Below are 22,799 nucleotides of genomic sequence, written 5' to 3'. Positions count from 1 at the left end.
CAGCGAGCGCGTGCACACACACACAAATATAGAACCATCAGTCACAACAACAGAGTGTTCGCACTGGCACTGACCGAAAAACTGACATTACAGAACCGAAAAACACATTTTTATTCGTACATCCCTCATTCATTCACTTAGGCGAACATAACTACTAAAAGCCATAAAATTTGCTCTCAAGGACGCTTCACTTTAGATTAAATTCAGCAGTATTTCTTCCTCTGTGCCTCTGCTATGTCAACACAGGACATGCAGTACCAATGTACAGTCTGGGGGTTAATGCCAAAGGCTATAAAACTTGTTGGCAATTCATGAGAAAACTGCTGAGGATGGAATAATTGGAGCAACACAGATACTGAAAATGCTATGACTATACACTGTGTATATGGTATACAGGTACATATGAGTGTGTGACTGAAATGTTTAATCACTCATTACAGATGTTACTTCACTCTATTCACTCGGTCTTTCTTCACATCAGCTTCTATATATCTATCTCCTCTGCTCTTATAAATCTCCCTCCCTCCTCCCAACCATCTGTGTCTTTTAACCCTTTTCTATATGTTCTCTGCTGTAGGAGCCTCTGTCTCATCCTCTCCCCCTGCAGGATTTCCATACAGTACCGATGCTGTGGCTGTGGTCTGGCCTTTCCTTGCTTTGAATATTAAACAATCTGATGCTGCTTATGTGCTCTTTGTCTCACATGTGTGAGAAAGACAAAGAAATCTGACACATGCTGGAGACTAAGTGGTGGAGGGCAACTTGGAAACGCTGAGCACCGAAACAGCTTGTCAGCAGCTCTTAACAATGGATCAATCACAAAGCATGGTTGTACATTTTAACTTTGAACAAAACTCAAAGCAGTTATGAGAATGTATTTTACATTGATTAAGATACTAAGTTCACTGTTCTGTACTTCTTTGAAGTCAGTGTAATAGATACAGTATTTGTTTCTTTGTCTATCTCGCTTCTTCCTCTGTGTTTATGTATAACTTACATTCATATTAGATTAAAACAGGAGCAGCCAATGATGTGTGTCAGGAACGTATACATACAGTAAATATTGTGTGTAGCCATCCTAAGGGACCCATGCTTTACTGCACACTTGTAGCAATTTTACTTCTGAACTGATCAGTCTGTAGCTAATTCTTTCTTTTATCAAGTCCTGTTGACAAAAAATGCCTCCTTCACATTCAGCAGACACAGAGCAACATGAGCATCCAGCTGGAGTCATGTTTCTGTCTACCTCATTAGTCCTCATTGCTCTTCAGCTCTGCTTCTATCTGCCAACACCTAAGAAAAAAAATCTGGGTTTTCAGCTGCTGTACATTCTCTGTGGGTTTGGCACTATGACCCTTCACCCTTCACATTGCAGGTGGTCATTTCATCCATTGGTAACATCAAAACAACTGTTTAATGGACCTTTAAAGACTCCTAATTTTTCTCAGCAACATGTTGTGGATAGACTTTGGAGCTGCAACTTTCTGGCACAAGACAGAAAATGAACAGTCTATCAGATGACCTAATCAACTTACAACTTGGAAATAAAAAAAAGAAACAAAGAGACTCACCTCCATGAACATAGTCATGTAGTGTGCAGTCAGAAGGGCCCACCAGATGGATCAGACTAGACTGGCTGAAACCAACAGTGTGCTGTTCTGCAATGGAAACACACACATATACAACAAAAGAAATGTGAATAGAAAACTTGCTCATGTGTATTTTGTCCAAGCAAGCCAACACCAAGAAAAACCTCATGCTTCCACATCCACACATTCTGCCCAGCCAAGGTCACAGTAATGAACCGACATGCAGCCTGCTGAACAAGTTAGCATACCTTTTGGTGAATCCTCTGTGTTTGAGCCAACATGACAAAATTAGAGAAATAGTTAAGAATTTTATTATCATTGTGGTTGAATACATTCACAGAACAAATACCTTTGATCAATTTACTGTTTTTTTATAAAAATATACTGTATGTTGAAGTTTCACAAGCATAACATTGTATGGGAGGTACAAGTTAACAGCGGTGCAGCATAGAACATAAAATACTCGGAGCATGAGGGATTATTATTTCATACATAGACGGCTGTCATTATTATTACCTCAGTATTTAGCAATACTATGCCAATATAATTTTCTAACAGTGAAACAACAGCAAAAATCTAATTTATCTGAATGTCCAAATCAATGATTCACTCAGACATCAAGATCAAACTTGCACAGTTTCTGTTGTTTATTATCACAACACTGAGTTTTAAAAGGTACAGCAATGGAAATATCCAATATGTACACTGATGCAGAACATGGTGTTCTGGATTATATCTGCCTCAGTGTCCTCCTGTTACTTCAACCACTACACCTACTTGAATTCCTGCACATTGGCAGTAGGACAGTATTTGCAGGTCAAAACATGATTACACTTGAGATGACAACATTAGCATCAATAATAGCAGACACAAGATTGAATTTCATATCTGCAACAGCTTTCAATCCAGAAGGGAGTGACAACATCATCCACGGCTTCAGATTACTGTTGCATGAAAATATTGACTGATTTGACTGATTTGAAGGCCTTTAAGGTATATTACCTGGGTTGGGTGCAGGTGACACCACCTCTTCAATCCTTGCTTTGGTCTCCAGTCTCTCCATCTTCTGAGCTTCGTAGCGCTTCCTGCCCTCCTCCTCTTGCTCCGCACTGGCATACTACCGACAGAGCATATACACAGTACAAACATATTCACTGCATGGCTGTAACACTGTCTCTGCATAACTGTATATAAAGTATGCGGACACATTTTATTATACTGACTTTCAAGACAAACAAGATGAACCACTGTTAAATGTCAATATTTTTATCTTGACCAGATGGCCTCTCTCATGGATTCCCTCTCCTTGACTTCCGATCATGTTATTTCTCATACAATGAAGCTGGCAGGTAAAATGCCAAACTTCTGTCTATTAAGGTCAGAATGGATGTACCTTGATGGGCGGCACCTCCGTAATCTTGTCGACATTCTGCAGAGAGCAGGGGACGTACCACAGCGCTGCCTTGTTGGCCAGTTTTTTGGCACCTGCAGTCACAGAGAAAAGGTTGAATTCTTGTATCTGAGGAAAATGTCAGAAAGACATTTTACAGCTTTCTTCCACCAAATAAACAGACACATTTTTCTCTGAGTTTTGCGGCTGTAGACCGACCAAGTTTTGACATGTCTTTAAAATCAAACAACAATGGAGCAAACAATTTAGAAATAGCTGTTGTAAAAATTTTTAGTAACACTCAAATTAAAGCCAATCCAGTTTTTACAAATCCACTGGTGCTGCCCAAAGATGGGCAATGTTCAAAGACAATCACGCATGTCTATTCAGAACACAAACTCACATTCGCTAAACTTGTTCAGTCGGTTTTCACAAGGTTTATCATAATCCCTAAACCCTGAACTTTCTGCATTTTATATTGTGATTATAAAATGGATGGAATACAATAGCAACTCACTCATTAAATTCACAGTAGTGACATTCATCACTTTGGCAGTTGACACATTTTTATTAGAGGTGTTGTCTTCTGTGACGATTAAAAAGGTTTTCATGAGCGTTTTTTTAAAGATGCCTAAAATACAGGGATGTGTTAACTTTAAAACTCCATAATGTCTGACACAGTTTTCAGTGCAACATCTTTAATTCAGTTCAGAATATACAGGTATGTGGGTGTTTATAAATAGCTATACATCAGTGATTGCTTTGTATCTCTTACTTTTATTAAATAAACTTGTAGGAATCCTGAGAAGGTTGATAGTGCGATTGTGAAGGAATTTTCCTTCTTTAAGTCCATTTTCTTACATTAAGTCTCATCTCTCAGCAGTCCACTGTCTGTTTCTGGGATAACAACCAAAGCTGTTGGATGGAAGCAGAGATGGGACAGCTAGAGCCTCCACTGGAAGAGGCCATAGCTATAATAAGCAGTCTGTGTCTTTGTGTCTCATGGCCAGTTAGTCTCTCTTAGTGGGACGGAGGTAATTGGGATATACAACACGAGTTAGGTAAAACATAAGCTAATGTTTACAATTAGCTACCTAACACATTATTCACACATGTATGTAAGTGATGTGGTTCCATGAGGGACAGCCATATTTGGATGTGTCATGAATATGACATAGTTGTAGGGTTAAATACGCCCTGTCAGAAGGGATTCCTTCAGAATTGGGGTGATATTACACTGTGTCAACTTGTTGTGCTCATCTCTTTTCTCCTTAGCCAAGCTTTAATAATATTTAAGCTTTAATATCTCTGCTCCACTATTGAATATCTTGGGGAAAAAATTGTAATAAACATTGTCATTCTAAGGTGTTATCAATCAAATCCTCTTGTCTTTATCTATTGGATCCGTAAATAAAACCAATTTTTATCAGCACTGAGTGCACAGTACACTGCATCAGCACATAGATATATCTGATCAGTCTGTATACATCTATACAGGACATGAACCACTTTGGTGGTTGGATGCTATAGCACTGCCTTCTTTTTTTTTTTTTTAGTTTTTTTTGGGGGGGGCTTTTTTGCCTTTACTGACAGGACAGTGAGAGAGAGACAGGAAACGGGGAGAGAGTAGGGGAATGACATGCAGCAAAGGTCCAGCCAGATCAGGAGTCAGGAGTCAGGCCAGTGGGGCCCACGTGGTTCGTGCCCTAACCATTCGGCTATGAGGGCGCCCCCATGGCTCTGCCTTCCTATAGAAAGTTAAGAATCATAAGATCAGAAGACAAAACTCCCGGAAATCACGTCTCATAGCAATCAGGCAGAGAGGTTGTCATAGTGATATCTGCTCTATTCTGCCTACACTTTTTCACTTAATTCCCTAACACACACAGAGAGAGGGGCTATTTTGAGGCTGTGTTGTTATGGCACACAGGGGAGGTGCACAGATTAAAGGCAGCACAGGGCCAGCAGGTTGAAATGAAATCACTGTCTTCAAGTGTTAAAGGTTCTTTTACTGGTGGCTGCACCATCTAATGAATTCAGAGGGTTGGCTTGTCTCATTAGAATGGGTGACATTTGGATTCATTTATTTGATGTTTTAAAATTAAAGTACTGTTTTTCTAATCTGACAAAAATATGTTTTATTGAATTGTGGCTTTGCCAATATTTTTACTGTACTTACTTGTATCAAATAGATAGAAACCTACATGTGCACTGCTCAATGTGGATATAAAAATAGAACACCTCATAAATAAATAAAAAAATCTTAATGAAAATAGAGAATTGTGGCATTACTGTGTGGCACTGGAATCAGCCCGAGACTTTGCAGAAGGAAATGTGAAGTTAAGAGAAGAGAGTGGGAGCAGCGGCTTATGGCAGGCCACTCTTGGGGAATAACATTTGCATTTTACACCCGAGTTAAAACCATGCAGACAGCCAGGCCGCGTTGCCATGCCGACCGCACTTCTCTCCTCCTCCTCTCATTGGCTCCCGCCCTTGCCAGTAACCAGGAAGTTGCCCAGAGGAGAAAGGGAGGCATATTTACATATCCTTGACTCTACCAAGACTGAGTGACTCCAGCCTATTATTAGCTCCTGCTGGACCTTTTAAGTGAACTGTGTTTAGGATGGATGGAGGAAGAAGAGGAGTGAGAGAGGGACAAAAGCGTGGGAGGGTGAAGCACTGGAATGAACCGGCTGACTAAGAACCATTCCCAATCTGACTGATAACCTTTTTGACCAGAACGTAACCAGGGAACCAGCTTTTAATTTGAAATCCCTCTGCATCACACGAAGACAATGTCAATGTTTGACCATGTTATTGCCTGCAACCTTATTACCTTCACAGTACTTACACACTGCAGCATCATACCCGTTGTTAAGAGAAAACAAACTCTAAGCAGACTAAGCTCACAACATGCACCTTAGAGCTATAACAAGTAGAATATCTACCTCAGTTCAATCCATCTTTCAATACTGATAAAGTGGTTTATTGTGCATGTTAGTTTCCATGTGAAAAGTGATTGCAGAGAAGTAAATTCAGCCACAAAGTAGGGGCAGCTGGCTTACTTAGTTAGCATTAATGAATTAGTGAATAGGAACATTTTGGCGCTACATCCACCCTGAACACAAGCTCCACAAATCTGCTCACTCAAATTTCCACACTCTGGCACAAAGCTGAATAAACTGACTAAAAGCACAGTGACTTTGTGCATGGTTTTCAAGTTCATCTGGTGGCAGCTTTAGAACGAGCTGCTCCATGGATGTAAAAGGGCACTCAGGCAGCTATGATGACAGCTGAGAAAAATGGCACCTGGCAGTGTCAGGTACTTTTTTTTAATTGATGGTGTATTGGTGGAACATGACTGTCATATGAGAGCAGGATGGATATCACACAGCAGACAGCCCAACTAATATCAGTTGGCTAATTTTACAGGAATATAATGTCAGCAAACAGAAAGCAGTTTAGCATAAGCAGTAATAAAACATCCTGATGTAAGCATATCAACAATGGAAACCACAGCCTCACAGAATCTGGCAGTCTGCTGTGGGACAAGATTTATCTGACTGTCAATGTGTCTGGCCCAAAAGTTTCAACTTTCAGCTGATTACAGGATGAAAATCCAGCAAATTGGATATTAACTACAACACAAACAGCACCAGCAGCCACACAGGCAGACTATGCTTTTTTTTAATATACTACATGATAGGCAGCAGAATTCCCAAACACTACACTCTGTCACATTTCATTATAAATCAGAGCATTTTGGGGGACTGATTTGACTATTCACATGGGTACTCCAGTACTGCTTAAGCATCATCCAATCCCCTTTAATCTAAGTTTAAGGCATCAATCATGACTTCATACCAGTCTTGAAATTTTCTAAATGCACATTTTCTGTTCTCAAATACTTTGAACAGTCCCAAATCCCAGTCTGCACTACTCTAGGATCTTTCATCTCTAATCTTGTTGTTCCTTTCCTCCTCTCTCTTCCTCTCTTTAGCCCCAGTCTCTTTCTGTCTACGTCGCCCTCATCCATTTCTTTCACCTCGAGCAGTTTCACTTGATTTATTGCTGCCTTTTACTTGTTCACCTCTCTGCTCTCCCCTTTGTCTCCATCCACTACCTTCCATTCTTCCTCCAAGCAGAAAACCCCCTTTGTTTTCTTTTCCCCTTCCTGAACAGCATGTTCCAGGCTCAGAGACAGTGCAGCGAGATTCATTCTTACTGCTTGATCCTCGTAATCAAAACCAAAGATTTTCCATTGTGCTGAGCCAAGGCTCCATTAGTTTTAACTACATTACAGTTGCACTGTGGGATGTTACAGCCAGATAGGAGCAGATGAAATCATGCCAAGAGTGGAGATTTCGGACAGAAAAAAAAAAATCCAATGCCCAAGTTAAACATTATAGTATTTTATCTGTGCAAGACTCAGTGTTGAATATAGTTATTGTGAACATCTCTCTTCTCAAGCTAAATCAGAAACTGAGAGTTCCAACTGTGAGACAAAAAACTGCTCCACAGCTGACACACTGCAGAGTGATTCTAAATAAACAGTTTTCTGTTGTACTCAAATGACCTTTATACTGTAGTAGTGCCTGTCCTGTTACAGACCTCAGACATGCCCTCGGGAAATTTTTCTGTGCTCCAAAAGTCAAGCTAGCCTCATACTTAATTGTTAAAGGTCTTTTTCAGTGGATTTTCTTTTTTTGAGTTATGTTCTTTTATTTAGTGTTTAAATTTAGACTGGATAGATTTTACATCATAAAAAACTCATCTCATTTCTCCTGTTGTGGGTGTGACAAATGAGGTTCAATATAAGTATAAAATGCTACCTATTAAAAAAATTAATTACTTTAACAATGTGTGCGTATATTCCCACAGCACTCTTTCTGTAGGTGCAGTTGTGTGACCCACCAGGATCGTGGCAGGAACTGCCATGTTTATTTTAGGCCTCAACCCACAATGCACTGCTCTCAGCTCTGTCTATGCATGTGTGTGTGTGCGTGTTGAGGGGGCATTGTTTGTGTATGCTGTGTTTATGCAAATGCATGCCTGAGTGTGCATGCAATATCGCCATTATTACCTCTGTGGGAATGCTCTCTCTCTGTGTGTGTGTGTGTGTGTGTGTGTGTGTGTGTGTGTGTGTGTGTGTGTGTGTGTGTGTGTTTGTTTCCAAATCTGACTGTATTCTGTATTCATACATTAATGTTCAGTGTTTTATTCCTTGTGTGGCAATTTCATATCTGCAGATCATGGTGCTTATGTGTGTGCGAGTGTGAGTGTGTGCATGCCTGAGCACTGTATGCAACTATGCAACTGTGTATCTACGTGTATCACATCAAATCTGTGTGTGTATATGTGACTGTGTGCAGTTTTCTAGATATGTATGTGTATTTCCATGCAGGTTTTCACATACATGGGTATATGCAAATCTATGTATTCCAATGTGTGTTGGTCTGTGTGTGAGTGCGCATGTGTAGTATATTAGTGCGCATGTGCAATCCCCCCAGCGGGGACAATCATCACGGCTCGTGCCCACAGTAGGCAGCCTTCCCCTGGGGGGCCGTGACTGAGGCCTGCCTGACGAGATGCTGCCTGACTGACTGTGGAACCTGGATGCTTGCCTCCTCCCCCAACACACACATGCACGCACATACACACGTGAAATAACCATCAATGTATAAGTGCAAAGATGCATGCACACAGAGTGTAATATATACACTGTCACAGTATACAAGATATATGCATGGCTGCACAAACACTCACTCTCTAATCTATATTAACATGCATAAAAATATAAACACAAACTGAGTAAGCAAGTCCACAACCAAACAGTAAAATTCCATTTCCTGTGTTCCTGTCCAAGCCATCCATCAATCATTTGCCGAGGCAAGAATGTAGTCAGGAACATTAAAACCCTGCCAGTCCTGCCTCAGTATGAGACTTCTTTTAGAAAGAAGGGAAGTGTGTGTGTTCAGTGTGCATCTGTGTGGGTGTGAGAATGCGTAGGTGTGTGTGACTTTTTCTATGCAGAATGTGTCAGCATGTGCAGATCAGGCTCTGCATGCATGCGGGTCGTCCCTACACAGCCGCGTGTGTGTCAGTGTGTCGGGTACGTGCGTGCATCGTGTCGGAGCATGTGTGCAGGTACATCCACTTGGCGTTTGTGTCTGACTGGGCCACAGTGTGTGAGGCCTGACGCTAAGCCGACATGACAGAAGCAAATAATGTCTGCTCCCGTTATCTTCTCTTCCCCCTCGGCCCCGCAGGAACCTTTTAAAGGGCCAAACACTGATGAAAACACACATGCACATAACCCATGCACACACATGCATGTATACAGTACAGAGGCATACACACATGCTGTGCATATACATCCAGGCAAACACACATCTACAAAATTATGCACCTAAATGTGTAAGCCGCAAAGAGAAAAAAGCACATTTAACTTCACCAGTTATCAACATGATATGAATGAGCAAATGAGCTTCTGTACAAATCAACATGTCTAAAACCTAAACGTACGCAAACGAAATCATGTGCTCAGCCGTTCATTTACAAAGCTCCACATACTGTGAATAAGAACAGGCAATCCTGCTGAGGTTTAGATAAAAAGAAATCCATAAAAACATAATCCATAAGTTTATTTATATAGATCACAGCTGTGTCAAGTCAAATGCACACATCCATACATTTTCACACATATGACCTAGTTCCTATTGCTATGAACTAATAGATCACTGAGCTACAGCTTCTCCTCTGGCTCTCCTTTTAATGTCGTGCCTGCCTGTGTTTGTCTGATATGAGGACATAAACTGACCTGCTCACTCCACACAGTACTGTAAATAGTCTTTATATCTTGGTATTCTCATTCATTTTTGAGTGGAATAAAAGCTTAATATGTGTTCTAATTTTTGGTCTTGTTATACTGAAAAATGATGCTACCAAATGTAAACAAGGGTGATGGCAGAGTTCATATATATAATTAAGGGCTATAAAATGAGCAAGTCCCATCACAGATGTTGTGTTTGGCCCACGCAGCCTTCAGAGAGTGCACAACAAAGTTTAACGTCCCGGAGGAACTCACCTCCACGCCCGCTCTCAACACGAGCTTAAGCTACGCTCATCCACATTACACCCACACTGCCCTGACAGTGAACCTACACTTAATACTTCAAAACTGTTTTTTAGCATATGTGTGCAGCTGTTTACTTCTTAACTATGAACAAAACTGAAAAAGTTTATCAAATCTAATAATTACTGAAACTACGTGCATGTCAGTGCAAGTGACCTGCACCTGTCTTTATTTTACTCTATTTGAAAATTATCTACAATCCCTTGTTGACATAAATACTAATGTGCTGAGAATGTATGCTAATTTAGTTTAAAAACAAGAAAGAAAAAAAAGAAAATGTTAAAATATGCTTCTAAAAGTACAAATATCTGATATTTATAACAAATGTGGATGTCTGGGCAAAATACAGAGGGTTTGCAAGACTAATTTTGATTCTAACACTCTTTTTGCCTGACATAAGAATACATATGGAGTACAGGGATAAAATCTGGACTCCATTTTGTTTAAAATTTATCTCAAATTCAAATGTTATTGCTGCACTGACTTATAAATCCTGTAAAGTGCATCAAACCAAGCACTGTGTAGCACGAGTGTATTCTGTCCATCAGCTCTCTTCCTGATTGGGGTCCTTCCCAACAGGCCATGTACTGTAGAGGGCTGTCCATGCCGATGCCTGTATGTACGTACGCTGCTCTCCACCTGTCATCTCATATCTCTGCCTCTGCCTCTGTCAACCTGCTTCCAGCCCAGCAACCAGCCAACCAACCAGTACAAGCCTGTTGCTAGGGCAACGGCTGTCTAGGGGATACTTCTTTTGTTTCTCACACCTCCTTTCCTTCATCCTTTTTTCTATCTCTTCCCTACTCTCACTCTTTCTTCCTCTTTCATTTCATCTATCTTTTTGCTCATCAATATGTCTGTCTACTTCTCTCCTCCCATTTGTCTGTGTCACTCCCCCTGTGTGTCTCCCTCATTCTGTCTCGCTGTCACTCCCCTTAATTTCTTCAAACAGAAGATGGACATGTTGTTATAATGCCACACTAGTTCCTAATCACAAATTCATTCAATTCAGTCCAGTGAGATTTGTTGTTTTATATGTCACGAAACTGCATCCATGTTGCTAAAATTTGTTTATAACCAGCACTTCAGTGATATATTGTGTGAGCATCTTTACATGTATTAACAGGTGTAGACATCATCTCTCTCACTTTGATATGAACTCAAGAAGCTGCAGTACGGTCAGCACATGACATTTGGTTGTTTCAGACAGTCTGTGCATCGCTGTTGCCGCTGGCATTTAAAGGTTCAGAGATAACGCTAGGTCAGCCCAATGTGATCCTCCCTGAGTCTTTACTCAAGGGACTCTGAGCGGTGTGTGTGCATGTGTGTGCATGTGTGTGCATGTGCGTAAGCCTGCATATGTATGTACGGACATGCTTTTATGTGAACATAGATCTTAAAAATCAACAAGAATTACAGGCAGCAACACTTGGCAAACACTCTAAAACTGGAAACCAACATGGCTGTGAGTTTGTATTCCCCTGTCTCAGCTCTTAATGCAGCACCTCATGTTAGCAGTGTCTCATCTTTCATGCCTGTAAGGGCTGAATTGCTTATTATGTGCTGCCCCCTACTGATCAAACAGCAGAACATCACAGTGAGGTCATTCTTTTCCCTCCTAACTCTCACACACTCAAAGTGCAAAGTGAAATATCCAGCATTTGGATATGACATTTTTTCAACAACAAAAATTTTTTTACCAAAAACACAGAGAAATTACAGTGGGATAGAAGATAATAGGTTAATTAAGTGAATAAAGTTGGTTAATAAGTAAAAGATGGGCATTTTCACAATTTTCTGACATTTTATAGACCAAACAATAAATAGATCAATCTGGAAAGTGTACAAAGTGTAGGTGGCAAGTATATGTATGTGTGCGCATGTGTGTCTGAACCCTTGTCTGTGTGTCTGTGTGTGTGTGTGTGTGTGTGTGTGTGTGTGTGTGTGTGTGTGTGTGTGTGTGTGTCTTCCTGCCTATCAATTTCCTGCCTATCAATTTCCTGTACACAGGAATTTCTGTCATGCTTTTATCTCCTCTGCAGAGATGCAGGTGAGAATGAGGCTAAAGGTGAACACTGCTGCACAGGTGAGATACCATGTTTGAATAAAATCAATCAGAGAGGTTTTACAGCTTTATGAAATGTATGTCTAAAACAAACTGTAAAGTAATTATTACTTTAAACAGCATCATCAAATAGTTAAAGCAACACCTTAACTTTGATTATGTGCTAGGTGTCTGTTCTAAAAGTGTCAGATGTCAAAATGAGTCACCTGTGAGGATGTTCTCAGCCATGACTTTGACCTGCACCTCCAGTGAGTGCTTGGAGGTGTAAGTGATCTCAGCAGTGACGTGGGCGACCTCACCGATGAACACAGGGGAAAGGAACTCTGTCTTCTCCACCCGGACCAGAGCTGCCAAACAGCGGTCCTGGGGAAGAGAAACAGCAGACTTAAAGCTTATACAAACATCATGCAAACATTCTCAACATTAGGAAAAAAAGTTCTAAGATGCACAACAACTATATTCATTACCCTCTACTAATGAACAATTGAGTAAGCAGAAACTATGTCCAGCATCTTGCAGGAAATATACTGGAGACACAAAGATCACAGTCACTGGTAGTGAGTGATTTACCCTGTCAGTCTACTGTTAGTGTAATGGAGTCATTTTGGACCCTTGGAAATGTATCTAACCTGTCTGTTCCTACTGAGATTAATGATCTCCTCATCTGTAAGGATGTTTTATTTCTGGTAGAAAAAGTAACAAAATCAGAACACTGACACAGAAACATCAAATTGCTTGAAATTCATTAAACATAAGTAAGTGCAAAGCCAGGTGACTGCAGTGTCCCCAGTGGTGACACTATGGAGACTGTATTCAGATTAGTTTAAAGGTACCATGATGTCTGTAAAAGATAAATCCATGGTACACTTGATACTTGGTATGTTCTTCTGTTATTCTACATTTTTTTGGTTAACACAGGTGTGAGGTGTAGCATAATGGTGTAACTGATTTTTTAAAAAAAAGTTAGATAGTTCTTTGTGCTTCACTGTGAGCTCTCCAAAATGTCAAATGTTTCAACATCACTGAATTGCAGACAACAAAATAAAATCCTGTCGACCCCAATTCTGAACGTACCTGTACTATATGATTTTATTAGTGAGAGGGGAGGAAACATCTGTGATTCCATCAGTGACTGGAAACTTTCATCTATATATACCACAATCATACCAAACCATGATCACAAAAAACTGACCTCACCTATAAGTATTTTCATTCTTTATTCATAAAGAAGTTTCACGTGTCTTTATGAAGCAGATGTGTACTGTGGTATGTGCAAAAGCATGCTGTGTCCATGGGTGTGTTTGTCTTAAAGTCTTATCTGAACAGTGAAATGTAGAACATCATCAGAGTATGATCAGAACGAAACAGCAGGTGAGTTGACAGTCGACTGATGCAAGACAAAAGCAGGTGAAAGTTCACCATGTGAGAAGAAAAACAAAATGTGGGTAAAATGTAGTGCTGAATAAAAACATTATTAAGCAGCCATGCAGTTTGGAGATATGAGATTTAAATAAGCTGAACTGTGGAACTTTGCCATGGTTTTCATATTTTGAAGACTACTGTCTCAAATTGTATGAATCAATTTCTTAATGGTGGATAATCTGTGTTATTAAACATTTTATATTCTCTAAAGCAGTGGCTCTAAAAGCTTTTCAGCTCTAATCCCTTCAGGCAAAGTAATGACCCATCACATGCTGGAAAGAAAACAACACAATGACATTTTCCCTTTAGGTATTATGTTTGTCTAATTTTAATTTTTCCCATTTTTTTTCATATTTTCCATTTCTATAAGGAAGATATTAATATAAGTAATGATAATTACTGAGCAGTTCACATCTATTATGCTATGCAGACAAAACCTCTCTACACAGACTGCTACGCACACTAGAATTTAGTCAGTTTCATTTTCATGAAGATGCTTTCCTCCTAAAAATGAACCTAAAACAATTTAACAATCAGCAGTACAGTGAAATATTTTAGTGTAACATCTGAAATTTGTTGTTGGCTCTCACCCCGTTCTGTGTGTTGCAGTGTCGCGTGCCGACGATGCATCCAGCCTCCTCGATCATCTTGAGGATGATGCCGCCGTGGACGTTACCCACGATGTTGGCATCATCTGGCCGCATGATCCTGCAGTTAAGAGAGGACTTGTTAGCACTGATTGCGGATCTGACGGTAAGATCAACACGTTTTTAGCGGCCTGTGTTTCATATGCATTTTCAGCTCTCTGAGACAGGGCAGTGAAAAAAGGTTGAAACAGCACTACTAAGCAACGGTTTCAAGAGAAAAAGAGGGTAGTGCTAGTTTTTAAAAAGCCAGGATTTGACCAGAACCTTGATGCAGTCTTGGACCACGGAAGGCTGAAGATGTGTTCATAAGTAAGCACTACTATCATTTAATAAAATGTGCATATGGTGTTGTGTTTTCAGTTTAAGCCGTTACTGACTGCATTTCTGTCACCCGACATGTCTAGTTTACTTGATATAATTGGTTTATTCAGCTGAATGAGGCTGATGTTTAGTTGAAGCAAGGCTGTTTGATGAAATCATCTATATCTACAATAAAAAAGAATCTGAAATGATAGCCGTGGAGAACTATCTGCGAACATATCTTTTCTAGTGTGATGTGATGCTGTGATGAGCATATTTCATGTGGTGTGGCCTCTAGCCTCACCTCCCCATGTGTCTACATAGTCTCATTATCTCTGACAGTATAATGCACTATCATGTGCATCAGCTGTTCCCAATTCTTCACTGTGTGGGTTAAACAAGTCTGACCACTTACAGTCTAAGCTGTTTACTCAAGGTTACAAACACACAACAGTCAAACCACTCAAACCTCTCCTGGGAATGAGGTGGTTCTGATTTACAGGTATGTAACTAATGTTCCTTGCTTATATGAATATGAATGACAAAGTACAGATATTGTACCACAAAACAGTCTGAGTCATAGATGCCTTTAGATGTCTGGGGAATTCTACAATTGCGAAACTAAGTAATAGTCAACCGGCCTCAAAAACAGAAAACAGGAGCACTGAAAGATGAACAGCTGACACACTGATGTATTGTACAGAGTAACTGGAAAATGAATCTCTCCTGTACATAGCAATCCAGTCCAGTAAGTGATAAATGCTACTGTTGTGAAACTTACTGTTGGAAGTGTTTTGACACTTTTATAATATGCTCAGCAAATGAATTGTATATTGAAAGGACTTTATGTTATTGTTTTGTATCTGTTATGTTCAATCAACATCTCTCTGTCAACAACAGTTAAAACATTTAACAAATGAGATATTTGGTATTAGTAGTATTTTGAATATTGTTGTAATAACTAAAGTTTTTTGAAAGCCACACATTTTATGGAGGTTTTTTTTGCATGTGTGTGTGTCAGGGAAGGAGAATGAACCAGGCAAAGCATCCTGTACATTCAGCATCCCTGAATGTGTGTGTGTGTGTGTGTGTGTGTGTGTGCCAGAGATGAACTACCTGCTGAGTTGATATTTGGAGCCCTGCATAGCTCCAGTCTCCCCACCTTCCCTGACATCTCTGCTGACTTGCTGACTTTGAGTGGCTTGACGTTTCTCCACCACTGCTGTTGTCTTATCCACTTCATCCGTTCTCTTGCTGCTCTGAGGCCTAAAGCAACGCATCTTTGCACTCTGACTGATTCCCAGTCTTACTCTCTAACCTACTTCCCCTCTGTATGATCTCTACATTCACAGCTTCTGAGATTTTAGGCCCTGACATTACAGCAGTGAGTGATGTCATGCAGGATTTAATGTTGATCCCGCCTTAGACATCACTACTGGTTAAACTGGATCTCAACACACCCACTGATGCCCAGACAACAGTTGAATCTGTCATTATCACACAGATGTTTGTGAGTCACAGCCTAGAGAGCAGATTAGGAACTAGTGTATGTCAGATAATAACATACCTGCCAAATTAAGAGTTTTAAAAAATATGAATAGAATGTGTATTTTCTTTCAGAAACTATCTGCCTCATTTGCTTCATTTGTGAAAACATATTTCTGTAAGAACAGCCAAGAAATCTATAATTAAAACAGCAGTGAAAATTCCAATAGCAAGATCACAAACAAACCACTTATTAAATGCCACAAGACAAGTCTGTTGACCATATTCCACAAAAATTGTCACAGGTTTCACTGGCAGACAGACAGACTGTTTGCCTCATTCAAACAGGGGCAAAAGTTACGCCTGAAGCCATCGATAATTCTGTTAAACAACAAGAACTGAATGAACTAAAATGTTGCAAAAGTGTTTCCAGAGGTGATTTCAAGGTGAAAATCTATGCCAGGATCAAATGCTAATAGTCTGAGAGTCCATCAGCCCTTAAAATCATATCATATTATCATATATACCTTCCAACATGAGGATGATGTAACAGTTGGATCACTTATGTAGCATACAGTGTAGCATAGCAGTCCTTTCCAGTGTCGTTGTAAAGGGTGACAGGAGCACCTCATACTGTATGAGCTGTTTTGTGATGAACTGCCAATAAAACCTAAAGTAACTCATCATTGATGTATGAAGACTAGTCTGGGTAGTTAAAGGTAACCATTAACACGTGGGCTGGTAGAGATGTGTGTGAAAGTACTCTGTGTAGAAAAAATATTTCAATGTACACAACACTATATTTATATGAATATCAAATATCTAGAATATACATATTTTCTATACAGGTCACTTTTCAGTTGCCTTTATGTATCAGTTTTGAACTTGAAGCAGCCATGCACTACACTGACTGTTTACCTTTTTTTCACATTCATTTTCATTGATCAGAATTAGTAGCATATCTCACAACTAACTGAAAAGGTGCACTACTGCCATGATCAAAAATATTATTGCTGTCCAATGAAAAAAACATAAAACATCCATGTTTTACCTGTATTGAGAGGAATGATGGTAAAAACTGCGAAGTAGCTTCAGAAAATCATATCTTAGTGTCATTTCTGTCCCTGACCCCGTCCAGAAGTGGACTTCAGAGATAACATGCACATTTGCGGCCCAGGAAGAGGTGATATGATGAAGGCAAATAAAACACATCTGACTCTGTTGTAATGTCCAGGAAGTGGCAGTGGCTTGGTTTGTTCTTTTCCACAGAGACAGAGGAATTTTATCACTGATTTATTTTTTGTTTGTTTTTTATTTCTGTATATATTTCATGTTTGATTAGTGGAGTTACAATGCACAATATTTCACATTTTCATATTTAACAGGTGTACAGTAGCATCAATGAAGTGTCTCCAACTACAAAAGAGAAGAGAAGCCTCAGCATTGCAGCCACAAGATAAGTTTACACAAAATTTTGAATGAGAGGAGTGGCCACAATGACTGGCAAACCCCTACAAATAAAAACTAGCTGATATCTAGCTGTATTTGCATACACACCCACTTTTAAGGAAGGTTGATAACTGTTCATAGAAGTGGAGGCAAGGGTCATTGTGAGAGGTGAAGTAATTCTTTTCTGACACAGACATATCTTAAGGAAGTAGATACAAGAGTAAAAGCAGCATCTCATCATAAAATAATCCTACAACACTTTGACCATGACACAGCAATAGTGCATGTCCACTGAAGCGATCTCTGTTTAGACTCTGTAAGGGAGCTAGAGCTGAGGTTTCTATCTGCTGGCATCACACTGCATGGTCACACCAATATGGAACCTTAATTGACAATACAAACTGTTAGGACTATTTTACTCATTTTTCAGTCTTCTTAACACTTAAACAGGTAAATCATGTAAAATCAGGAAGGCTTAACAGCATCTGCTCAGGCCATCTGATCAGTGTTGTGTTACAGAACTTTACAACATAACACAGTTTATGGCACATATAAAAGCTCTCGGCAGTTACAGCCAGCAGAGAGCCTGTAACTGCCTTCAAGTTATGGCTGACTCATACTGACAAACTCAGGTATCAGAATATTTTGACCAAGTAGCCAAACGTCCTTGCCTTCCCCATACATTTGCATACAAGAAAATGTAACAAAACTCAAACAGTTACATGGATATTATTACCAAACAGGTAAGATATGTTAACTGTCCATTTTACTTGGTTTTAACAGAGTAATTGGGTCGTCTAAATTGCATTATTTAACTATAATGCAGCTTTAAAACCATGAAAGGCCATGACATACAGTACATCCCATACAGGAGTACCATAAGGGACTGATTTAGGGTGAAACTACCTTAACATAACCAAAGCAGTGAGTGGGTCTGCAGTGTGTCAAAAGCAGTTAAATAAAAAAAACAGAGGTGTACATGACGAGACCTACCACAGGATTATACAGTGTGCTATTGTTTAGTGAGAATCTAAAGCTATGGGTGAAACTCTGGGGGACTTTAAAAGCAAATTCAAGCATAATATTTACTTCTGACATGTTGCACACTATGACAACACCACATCTCTCGGTGACGGGTAATTTCACCTGAATTAAGAGGGATTATTTTCAAGCAGCTCAATGGTGCAGACAGAGCTGTGTTACTGTGACAGAGCAACAAAGCTCCACCTACAGGCGAGCACAGGTACAACCAACCATGCAAGCTGCTGCTGCTGCTGGGAAAAATGAAGCCTATTCATTGTAAAGGTATTTTAATGGGTGGTAGTAGTCATGATCACTGTATCTCACACAACTGGCTGTTTGCCTTCCACGTTCTTCTTGTTACTGTCTTTGGGAAAATAAATAACTCAGAAACTGCACGCGATTTTATCACACGGTCCAGACAAACTGTTTGCAGGAGCTAAATTATTCAAGCCTACGCTGTAAAATAAAACTTTTATTGGAGTTTCGGTGAAATGGTGGCGACCTTAATGTGTCCTTGGTAGTTTTAACGCGTCCTACCGGTGCTAACCGCGTTGAGGTCATCACTTGCGACATGGATGGTCTGCACCTCTGCCGGTAGCCCACAGGCTAAAAAAACGCCCCGTTTAAATGATCGTAAACTATCCAACATCAAACACCGTCCACTACCAGCAGGACAGAGACGGTGTTACTGTGCAGACAGTAATGTACTGTGCGTTATTAGTGGACTTGAGGCGGATTATCTGGGTTATCATCCCGTGAAGAACGCTCACGCAACGACGCCGGTAGCCGCGCTGCTGTTCTCGTCATTTGTCGATCAACCGCACGTTCATAGCATGTGAAGGTTGCTCGCACATGTGTTAATGTGTCGCATTAAACGTCCTACCTGCATAATTGGAGGGAGGATGCTTCCACGCGCGCCTGCGGCACCGACATGACGACGATAGTGATGATAAGATCGCGGGTTTGTTGGTCTCGTGTTGCAGCGAGATTCCTGTGTGATGTGAGGGGGAAATCGGCCTCCTCCGGTGTCCGCCGGCCGCCCTGGTCGCAGTCTCTGAGAGAAATGACTCATCTAGACGGAAAATACAGAAATGTGAAATGGTGTTTTACGTTAAGCAGCTAAACTGTTTGGCAAAGTGTCTTATTTAAACCACAATATGAAGTAAACCAAACAACAACCATTTAGTTTGGACATGTGGTGACCGGTGAGAAAGATGTAATCGGAAAATACATGATTGTGCAAAAGAAACAGAAACTATATCCATATCGGCGCTTACAACTGCCGGAGGAGGGCAGCAGAGACCGCACTTAATAACATAAAGCAGGAACAGTGCTTCGTGTGACCCACTGAGGGCGCCTTTGACCACAACATTCATTCTGTCTGACTAACGATTTTTTATTCAGTTCAGATCTGTTTAACAGATGTGTCGCCCCTGCCTTTGTTCATTAGACATATTGGTGTTCCCACATAAGAAGACATAGCATCAAATTTTCTGCATCAAGCCTCAATTCAAAATTTGGTGAAGCTGTCTTTTGTTTTCATGCTCCTATTGTTGGAAGGAGGCAACCTCAAAACATTACTTTTTGCCTCTCAGTGACGTTTCTCTCAGCACACAGTGGTTTGTGTGGTTTGTTTTTTTCTGTGTGTGGTGTACCAACCGTGTGTAGTATGGCCCTCATAACGCCTTTTATGCCTTTATGCCGATGCGCAATTACGCACGGGTAAAGACCAATGTTTTTACAATAAAGTGTGAACAAGAAGACAACACACGATCTAACCACGACATCGTAGTTTTATTTGTGTTTATATAGCATATATACAACATTTGCTATTATAGCAAAAATGAAACACATCCCAACGGAGATACTTACAGAGACAGAATATGTCTACAAACTTCATCTGCACAGACTCAGGACACTGACGTCTATGGTGCAAATCCATACATACGCTGACCCTTTGGGTCTTACAGGGCTGTTTCAATAGCCCTTAATAATTTAGCCCACAAAGAAGACTAAATATTTAACGTATACATACATGCAGATTTAAAAAATACGACTGTCTAAACTTGTCAACTTATACAGGACAACAGACTCGTGCGCAAAACGTAAGTATATAATACTCAACCAGTACGATTTAACGATGAATTCTGGCTTTTCATCAGCTGAAATTAGGCAATAAATCACTGTATATTTACAAGTGATGCTATCTCAACACGTTGCCTACGTATCAAATATCTTACAGTCTTTTTACAGGCTTTTGGGAGACCCGGCCACTTTAACTTGAGAAATCTACCACGGTCTCCACATGGCAGCGCTGACGGGCTGCGGGCCTGGCTGTGCTCGGCTCGGAGCCGATGCGCTGCCGCTGCTGCTGCTGCTGCTGCGGGACTGGCTCTCCAGTCTGGAGCTGAAGCTGGATTTGAGGCTCAAGAGTCTCTGTTGGATCTGAGGGAAGGTTCTGGAGCTCTGAGCGCAACAGTTCAGACAGGTCGGGGTGACGGTGGCGGACATGGACTGCTGAACGAAGTCGTTCACCCGCTGGCACGCGTCTTGATCCAGACTCGTTTTGGGAAGCAGAGCGGAGACGCGCTGGAGGCAGGCTTTGTAGCCCTCTCTGTAACTGTCTGCGAAATCTGAAAAGAATTCAAATGTTAGTTTCACTGTTCAAAAATGACGAGTCCGCTGTTGACGTATTTATCAGCAAACGTGTCTAAAAGCAGAACCATAACTCACCTTTGGTGTTGACAGGGGGGATGTCGCTGAGGAACCTCACAGTCATTTCTAGGATATCGGCTTTCTCAAGCTTGGAGTAGCGAGTTTTCTGGAGAAAATGATAAAAAGCAAATGTTAAACATATGAGCATAAACGTTGACTTGACTTTAGTATATGTGAAAAGTGTTTTGTACATATATAGAAATGTATATAATAACTTACATCTCTGCCTGTGAGTGGAAGGATGAGGTTTTTCAAATGGTTCAAGCTGTCGTTGATACGAGCGCGCCTTCGTTTTTCCATCAGAGGTTTCATAGTCTGAAAAGAGCAAATAATATTTAGTATTCATTCACTGCATTAAGAGCAAGACATAGGAGGAACTGTTTAAGATAATGAAGAAAATTCGGTGACTTCGCTTACCTTTCTGAGTTCAAGAGCCTGTTTTCTTTTGGCCACAGTTAGTCTTGGAGAAAAAGAGTGGAGAGCTTCACAAGTCATGTTTGGAGACATTTTCAGCGTCGTCTTTATGCCAGAGAAGTGTCAAGAGCAGAGATCGGCGAAGATCTGTGTCTAACGGCTGAGAGCTGCGGTATATATCCAGGTCCGTGGCGTCGGTCTTCGTGCGTCACGGGTACGCCCCCAAGCCGACACGAAACGATTTGAACGGGCCACGTATTCGATGAAAACAACACAAACGCATCACATTTTGAAAGATAACCATCTGTCTTCGTCTCTAATCCAAGCGTAACAACTGCAGTGCGTGTCTGCGTTATGATCTATAGACTGAATTAAACAAAATCAGCACCCAGAAGCTCAAGAAATGTGTGCGTAAAGAAGCTTTCAGTCTGGACACACCGGATACCCATTCTCTAAATACTCATTCTGCAAACTCTCCAGTTCACATCATGTTAAATAGTAAACAATTTACCTTATTATTAGAAACCAACGAGGTTTATCATTTCATACATAGTGGATGGAATAGATTGTTGATTTGTTTGTTTGTAGAATACATATAGTTGGCGCGTAATTACGCACCAATAAATATATTTGGTTGGAAACAAAGGGCAGGCTGGATAGGATTCATTTACTTGGCGAGCTTCCCATTAAACACCAAATACTGAACATTTACTGAACAAGTAATAATAATTCCTCTGTAACAACAAATTCTAAGTTTTCCTTAATGAAAATATTTAAATGCTTGATTTCGTGTTGCTGTTCCACGCTGGGGAACTTATTGTATTTTATTGTGTGTGTAATCTGCACAAGTTTAATAACATATTTAAGTGCGCTGAATATTATAAATAAATATACAGTCTTAGAACAACAGGGTGCAATACATACATCGCTGGCATAGGGGTCAGGCTTGCATGTATGGAGAAGTGTCTATACAGATACAGACTCTTACTTCAATCACATACCCAAGCCACGCTACTCTCAAATAACATCTGCTCTTAGATTTTGACAACAATAGTTTTGCATATGACGTTTTTATGCAGTTTCTGCCCGGGGGAGTCTCTACCTGTAGGTTGTATCCCCCTGCTGCAAACGCCTCATGCAGGGTGGTGGGGGCTGAAAAACAGAG

The 22,799-nt window shown here is 40.4% G+C and overlaps 2 protein-coding genes across 5 annotated transcripts in view; both read right to left on the bottom strand.

Annotated features, from left to right (window-relative positions):
- Window positions 1-19,577, bottom strand: part of acot7 (acyl-CoA thioesterase 7) — a 51,372-nt gene extending 31,795 nt beyond the window's left edge. The window contains exons 1-7 of one of the 4 annotated variants that reach the window (XM_018688913.2): window positions 19,389-19,577; window positions 14,192-14,309; window positions 12,386-12,542; window positions 2,983-3,074; window positions 2,592-2,706; window positions 1,838-1,852; window positions 1,572-1,658 (exon numbers count right to left, since the gene is read on the bottom strand). In XM_018688913.2, coding sequence (XP_018544429.1) covers window positions 1,572-1,658; window positions 1,838-1,852; window positions 2,592-2,706; window positions 2,983-3,074; window positions 12,386-12,542; window positions 14,192-14,309; window positions 19,389-19,438 — 634 coding nt within the window. In that variant the 5' untranslated portion in view covers window positions 19,439-19,577. Of the gene's footprint in view, window positions 1-1,571; window positions 1,659-1,837; window positions 1,853-2,591; window positions 2,707-2,982; window positions 3,075-12,385; window positions 12,543-14,191; window positions 14,310-15,664; window positions 15,925-19,388 lie in introns of those variants that run through there. The other 3 variants (XM_018688910.2, XM_018688914.2, XM_018688911.2) reach the window with 3 other exon arrangements.
- A 592-nt stretch (window positions 19,578-20,169) lies between these two features.
- On the bottom strand, window positions 20,170-21,806 carry LOC108891680 (transcription factor HES-2). The gene is made up of 4 exons (XM_018688943.1): window positions 21,638-21,806; window positions 21,440-21,535; window positions 21,239-21,326; window positions 20,170-21,138 (listed from the first exon to the last, which is right to left on the bottom strand). The coding sequence occupies exons 1-4, from the start codon at window positions 21,725-21,727 to the stop codon at window positions 20,795-20,797; spliced, it is 618 nt and encodes a 205-aa protein (XP_018544459.1). The 5' UTR covers window positions 21,728-21,806; the 3' UTR covers window positions 20,170-20,794.
- Between the last annotated feature and the right edge of the window lie 993 nt (window positions 21,807-22,799).

Source organism: Lates calcarifer, linkage group LG6, assembly GCF_001640805.2.
Source record: "Lates calcarifer isolate ASB-BC8 linkage group LG6, TLL_Latcal_v3, whole genome shotgun sequence".
In the NCBI taxonomy this organism is placed as follows: domain Eukaryota; kingdom Metazoa; phylum Chordata; class Actinopteri; family Centropomidae; genus Lates; species Lates calcarifer.
Note: the sequence above shows the minus strand (reverse complement) of the source record. Positions and strands in the feature narration are given on the sequence as shown.